General features: G+C 39.8%; 1 protein-coding gene across 7 annotated transcripts in view; it reads left to right on the forward strand.

Moving 5' to 3' along the window:
* Nucleotides 1-2182, forward strand: part of EYA1 (EYA transcriptional coactivator and phosphatase 1) — a 151096-nt gene extending 148914 nt beyond the window's left edge. For all 7 annotated transcript variants that reach the window (XM_050322339.1, XM_050322291.1, XM_050322300.1 and 4 more), the window contains one exon: nucleotides 150-2182. In XM_050322339.1, the coding sequence (XP_050178296.1) occupies nucleotides 150-230 (81 nt within the window). In that variant the 3' untranslated portion in view covers nucleotides 231-2182. The remainder of the gene's footprint in view (nucleotides 1-149) is intronic.
* The last annotated feature ends 4991 nt before the right edge of the window (nucleotides 2183-7173 follow it).

Consider the following 7173-nt stretch of genomic DNA (forward strand, 5'->3'; position numbering starts at 1 on the left):
TTTCCTAGAGAGAAACATGAAGGGCTCAAGGTTTTAGGAGCTCTTTTCCTCTCCCTGGAGTGTTCCCTTATCCTTGTGAAAGACAATGGGTGGGTCTAAATACCAAAATGCTTGGAGTTATTTTTACATGTTGTCTGTGCTGTTCACAGCATGCTATGCCATTTTGGAGGATTTCGAGCCACTCTGACCTTATGGCCCTTCACCATGCCTTGGAACTGGAGTACTTGTAGCAGCTCAGCAGCACTTTCAAACCTCAGAGCCTCCTTCTGCCCGTGGATGGGATGCCTGTGTCTGGTGTCAGCATTGGACTACAGAACTTAGTGATTTCAACATGTTGACGTACAGCTGCAATTGGTCTTAACCCTTGCCCTTTCAGTAAATGGAGGAGCATGTCTTTTTCTTCAGAACAGCTGTTGGCTCTGGCACTGCGAGTCCAACGAAAATAAGCCATGCGAGTGTTTGAACAACTCACCTTTACCGTATTGCTACCAAAAAGAAATAGAGAAGGAAAAAGGAAAAATTAAAAAAAAAAAAAAAAGGAAAGGGAAAAAAAGGTTCATACCTGTGAAGAAAAAAAAAAAAAAGGACCTGCAAATGCTTTGTAGTTCGTAGCCTCTTCAATGTGACACACCCCATTTCTTCAACACAGCAAACTTGATTGCACAATGAAGACTGAGATTTTGCAAAATACCGGTGGAGTAATTTTCTTGTAAAGAAGGTTTACTTTTTGGTTTCTCACACCCAGGGTACTCTGTACATCTTTACTTATTTATGAACAGACTGTATTTTGACATCATATAACTGAGGATATGTATAATAGGATTAAAGGCTATTATAAGCCTTTGCCTTTATGGTACAGCAACTACTTTTGATTTTAGCACATTACAGAGTAGTTTAAAATATGTCTAATTTAAACTAATAGGTACATCACTGAGACAATCATGTACAGGAAGACTTTTTTGTGTAAATTTGTAATAATGAATGATTCTTTTACATATTGTTAAGGTAAATGCTATTGAAAGATAGTAATGCCTTGTTGGTGAAGAATGAGGCCAGGTGTGCACAAACTTGTGCAGTGCCTTATCAATGTGTTGGATATAAATATGTAGATAATGGATTTTTTTTAGATAAATTTGTCAAGACCAAAAGCATGGATGTCAAGTGTCAATAGGAATTGGGTTTTGTTCTCAGCTGTTTCTCTACCATTTTCTTCTCTCGCTCATTCTGATTATGAGAAGATTGATTTCGTGTGTCCCCCCCGTCAAAGGAAATACAGATAAAACACAACTGAAGAGGAGTCCTTTGCTGTCTTTTTGTTTCCTCTTTTAAAGTTAACATATTAACCCTTTTTTAGAGTATTGAAAAATTAATTAGGAGAGTCATTCCATAAAGAAATAGAGAAAGAACACAAATATATTTTAAGATGTAACTTAAACTGGAATCTTGGTACCAAATAGTTTTTGTCTCATCCAAAAATGAAGGAAAATATTGTCGTCAATATTTTTAGAAATTAGAAATGAGAATATTTTGGAGAAATTGAACAAGAATGCTCATATAAGATTTTTAATCCTCTTCCACCAGGAGTCAGATTTTCCTAAGATATAACATCCATTGCTGGCAATGGAAATGCTGAAAGAGTTATCGCCAAGGAGTTAAAATTTGCTTTTGTCTGTACTCACTTACAGGACAAACCTAGACTGTGTCTGTCTGTGACTTGTGACTTTTCTAATCTTGAAGGCTATGATCTACTTGGTTAGATAAACGGTTAGTCTGATTTTTGGCTTGAATTGTACCAAATCCCTTTGCCCAGTTTAAATATCGTATTAAAAAGAAGCCTCAGCTTTGTTCATTTTCCAGCTTTTCTTTTTGTTTTGTATTGCAAAAAAGCACCAGCCTCAAAACAGCTACCTGCAAAGCTACAAAGCACCAATGTAGCTACAAATCAACACCCTTCTCTATTGGAGGAATCATATTGCTGCTAGAATTCAAAGTCTGTGGATTGCTTTATTACCAACAGACAGGTTTTTATCCTACCAAGACTTGCACATGTGCTTTACTTTACCCAGTACGAGTGTTGCAACTCACGCAGTACTCACATATGTACATAAAGCACATTGTGGATAGTTTTTAGAATTGAGACTTTAATTAGCCTTTTTTTCCTCAAGCAAAGTAGACAGTGATGGGGGGGTTGGTTGTCTTCTTTTTTTTTTTTTTTTTTTTTGGCTCTTTTCAATTTTTAGTCACTCGTGGACTGAAAAGACAAAGTTTATCTGGGCCTTATTGTACAAAAAGTGTGTTGTGTCCACAATCGTGTACAGAATTTTTCTTCATTAATTTTGTTTTAAATTAATAAAATTGATTTGTGACTGTATTAAACAATTGTCTTGTATGCAAGTCTGTGATATTTCTGTTCGCTGTGTCAGGAATGAGGAGACATCCCTCATATCTTTGCTGTCCCAAGGCAGAGAAGTTGTACCTTCTTGTGCCCAGCTGAGGTGTTAAATAGATTAAAAAATACTCTCATCCAGTTTACAGAAGGCTCAGTTAGATGAGCAGCAGTTTTGCTTATCAGCAGGAGCTAGAGAAGGTCAGTGCAGAAAAAGGCCTTGGTGTCCTGGAAATGTGTGTCTAAGTGACTCACAGAAGCAAGTGCCTGAACTTCGGATGCCACAATGCCTCGATCATGCAAAGCAATCCATGTAGTGAATGGATGAGTCCACCATTCAGACATCTCACTCAGGGCTGTAACAAGTCTCACGCCCTCTGAGGTTCTACAAGCCTGAACATCTCTGGAAATTCAGGACTGGCATTTAACTCTTAAAAGCACAGAGCAGGGCTGCCCTTTAAATTAGGGGAAGAGAGGCAGTGATGACCATTTCACAGCAGATGCTTTATTGCAGACACCTTGACTGACAGCTGGTTAGCACCTGTGCTCACTTTTTGGCCTAGTGAGACCTGCATTTTGTTGCTATGTTTCAGTATGGCTTCAAAAAGAGAGACGAACCATGTCTCAACCCAAAAAGAAGGCATGGCTTAATCAGGTATGGGTTTGTGTCTTCTGACTTAGAAAAGGAATTAAGTCAGCACAAGACATTTTTAACTAATTGTCCCATCACAGCAGTAGTGAACAAAATGAGGGCATTGCTCCTGTTCCCTGCATGTCTAGAATCAACTGGTATCTGCCACGTTTTCTGAGAAATTTGATCATAATGATATCTGAGGTGCTGGAAGTGCCTGGCAAGACTGGATGCATGTAAAGAGGTAAAAGAACAAAATGTAGATAACAGTTAACTTTACAAACTACGGTATCTTACAGCTTTAGGTGAGGAACAGGATGAAGTTGCACTATAGAGTGTGCCTAAGTCTCACTTCAGGTAACTTGAACTCTGTATGTGTCTAGCCTTTAGCATCTCCCTCAGTCCTGTGGAAGAGTAAAATAACCTGAATAAAAGATTATGGGAAGAAATTAAGCTGTAGTTATATCAATTTCCACATGCTGAACACCTTTCCTTGCTTGTATCTTCCACACTTCGGCCTTTCTTACAGCAAATCTTTTCTTGGGTTTTGCTGCACTGTAGCTTGTTCCTTGGCAGATCTTTTTGCAAGATCTCCAGCCCCACTCATTACCAGTGTGCTGCCAGGTGCCAGAAATTGTCTTCCCTGAGAAATGGCTTACCTTCAGAGAGCTCAAAGTGGAATTTTCTCAGTTACAAAAACATAGAACAGATTCTTCTGAACAGTGAAACTCTGGAACAAGCATAGTGGCTGTAATTCCATGAGGTTTTGCAGTTTGCCTCTGAGGTTTGCTCTTTTGCGTAATTACTAGGATAGCGGTCTTATGGAGACTGAAATCCCCTTGCCAGCTGACCAGGCTTTAAAAAGCCCCTTCTAGGTCTGCCTCATCCCATTGATGCACTGAATGCAGTGCTCGGGTGTGCTCCTGCACTGTCCATGAAAACGAACTGTCTGCCACATGGAACTCATTTTGTAGGTTTTGGTGTTTTAGGCCAGTGGGTCATCACAATATTTTAAAGACATACTCTCTCATAATTGCTTCTGATCTCAGATGAGTCTTAAACCAAGAACATGAAATTGCGAGTGTTGCTTAGCTCCCAGCATTTGCTTCCAGAACCCTGACAGGCCTGTAGCTAAACATTATATGACATCACTGATAGAGGCCATGCAGCCTAAATATGCTTCGCTGTGAATCAGCTCATTTGATACATGAAAAGACATTCTCATAAGAAAAATATTGCCTCGGGTCCCTCATTTATTTGAACTTTTGCATCTTAAAATGATTATATGTACAGTACTGCTGATTGTTTTGAGGTGAAAGAAATCAGATGCAATATATTATTCTGCTGTAATCCATTAGAGCATTGAATTTACAGTGACAAATCATAATTACAAATTTTAAAACTTTTGCATATAATATGAAGAATTAAATTGAGCTTTTTGTTTATATTTCCATCCCTTTCTTTTAAAACTGAGAGCCTAACAAATGTAAGCAAAACTAAGACCCACCAAGGACCTGCTTCTATGTTCAATACTCAGCAAAATAATTCTTTTTTAAGGAACGTCATATGAACACCTTTTGTAAATAAAAATTTTGTAAGAAAACAAGGACTCCTGTAGAGTGAAGAAGATTATGTTGTGATATAAGTAGCTTATAAACTTGGGGGCTGCTTTTTGGAACATGTCAGTACTGCTTGAAGTTTCCATTTCTTAGGTGCTCACTGATAACAATGTTCAGCTATAATAGTTTTCATTCTAAGAATAACACATGTAACTTTCAGGTAAGGCCAAGAAAGTGAAATTAAAAATAGTAATTATTGTTATTTATGTCTTTCATGACTGGAATGCATGCTCAGTGAGTGGTACTCAAAAATGCTTGCAGTGCAAGCCAATAAAATATTGTAAGAAATTATTCTTTGCCTTATCCTTATGCTTCTCTCAGTGTTGTTACTCTTGAATTCTGCACTGCAACATGAGTAGAGAATAGATGTCAAGAGGTACATCACTCTGTCATATGCCAACATGAGGCACAGTGCCTGCCCCAATCTACCTGTGTTCTTAGTCAATGACAAGGCTGCACAGCTGTCACTTTTACCATTCTCCCTTTAACCAGGGAGTGGCTCTGACAAAACCATCCAGCTCTCTCATGCAGACAAAGAGCTAGAAGAAAAAGAGAAAACAGTCAGCTCCCAGGTTGAAAAAGAAAGAAAAAAAAAAAAATAAGAAGTATGAGGGTTGCAAGGCTGCAAAAAGTGTCTGTAGGTAATCAGGGAGGGTCACTGAGTGGAGCACCCAGTACTCTCAGACGGCCTCCCAGCAGCTGCCCAGCATTGTGGCCAGGAATGTAACAGGACAAGAGACTAGTGAGAGGTCCCACAGTCTCTTGGCTAACCTATTCCACCTGCTTCATGGTGTGGATGGCAGCTTGGCCACAGCATGCTGGACAACAGCATGCTGTAACTCAGTATGGGCCTCAGGTGAGGATGGTATAAATCAAGGGGAGGTTGATTGCAGTCCCTCTTCTGGCCCCTCCTGAAACTTTCCCTGTCCCCATTACCTCTGCAGAGCTGGGGTGAACCTTCATGTGCCAGGAAGGTCACAGAAGAAGACAGAAATCTCTGTGTCCTGAAATCCCTCCACAGCCTATTGACTGTGTGAAATAGATAGATAAATAAATAGATAGATAGACAGACAGACAGATGGATGGATGTTGCCAAGATTTGTTAGGATAGCAAAATTAAAATGATGTGTCATTCAACCTGTTATCTAACCGACTTTAAAGCAAATGGTTTGCAATAGAAAATGCTGCTTACTCTCATTCTTCAGCACAACTATGAATGATAAATAAAACCCTTACACTTGACTACTCAAACCATCCGTCTTTGTAACTGTCAGCATTTGATTTTACATGACTGCAAATAAACTTTCTCATTTTGATACACCAGGTAAAAATACTTTTTTCATTTTGTATTAATATTCTACATTACCATTTCTGGTTTTTCAGTAGCTATTAGTTCCTGGTAATGGTAATAGAATGGCAGAGGAAGAAAACCAAAATATTTGGAAAAATTTGGAAAATACAGATCTGTTAGCTCTTGTGGAAGCCATATGATGTTGCCAACTAACACCTTGTGGAAGTCAGACAAAGACACAAGTAAGTATGTCATTAGTGATCTGCCCTTCCTATCTGTGCTTCACCACCACCGGCAGTGTTTTTGCTGGGAAGAGGTATTTGAGGCTTGGATTTTGTTTCTTATCCTCACTTTGAAATGTTTTGCAGGGACTGCTGTTTACTGATTCCTAGAGGACTGGCCTTTGACACTGTGCTATTTCCAGACTCATGTAGAGGTGCACTGTTTTCCAACGTGGAAGTTGAATCATTTGCAAAAGAAGCCCCAGTCTGCTTCATTTTCTTCATTGCCAAGTCATGTCAAATCTGACATGGAATTTTAGATGAGATCTAGAAATTGCATTAAACTGAGTAGCTGGGGGTGCAGTAAGGAGCAATATAATGCAGAGAAAGTGAAAAGTAGTTAGGGAAAGACACAACATAAATTGATTTGAAAAATGTAGGATAATAAATCTGGGAGAAAATAAGGCAAAGCAAGGAGGGGGAAAGAATAATGAGTTGTCTAGAATGGAGAAAATTATGCTTAGGAAGGCAAATTTAATTTCTTGCCTCTATCACAGAATAACCCAGGTATGTTGTCAGGGCTTGGGCTCAGCAAAGCGAAGTGTCGCGGTGACTGAGTGGGGCATTCAGGGCTTCAGCTGGACATGTGTGCTCTCCATGGAGAGAGCTAGGAGCCTCAGTGAAGACCTGCTGAAGCCAGCTACTGGCATCAGAGCTGAGGATGAAATCCTGTCCCTACTGGTAGTTTGGGCCTTGCCCCTTCACTGATGGTTGGAATCCTTTTCCATGCAGGACTGAAGGCTGCCCGTGCTGGGGTACGTGTGAGGAGGTGCCCGTGTCCTGTATGGCTCCCGCTGCTCACCTTCTCTGCAGAAGCTTAGTGATTAATCACTACTCACAAAGGATACAGGTGACTTTGAGCTATGTCTGCTTTCAACTCTATCCAGATCTATGTGGGCAGCTGCCTGCTGTTAATGCTCTCAGAGGACTGGAGGAGTTCTGTGGGAGTGGAAGAAAACAGGAGG

The sequence above is a fragment of the Myiozetetes cayanensis genome, unplaced genomic scaffold (assembly GCF_022539395.1).
Source record: "Myiozetetes cayanensis isolate MyiCay16 unplaced genomic scaffold, myiCay2020 scf1, whole genome shotgun sequence".
Lineage (NCBI taxonomy): Eukaryota > Metazoa > Chordata > Aves > Passeriformes > Tyrannidae > Myiozetetes > Myiozetetes cayanensis.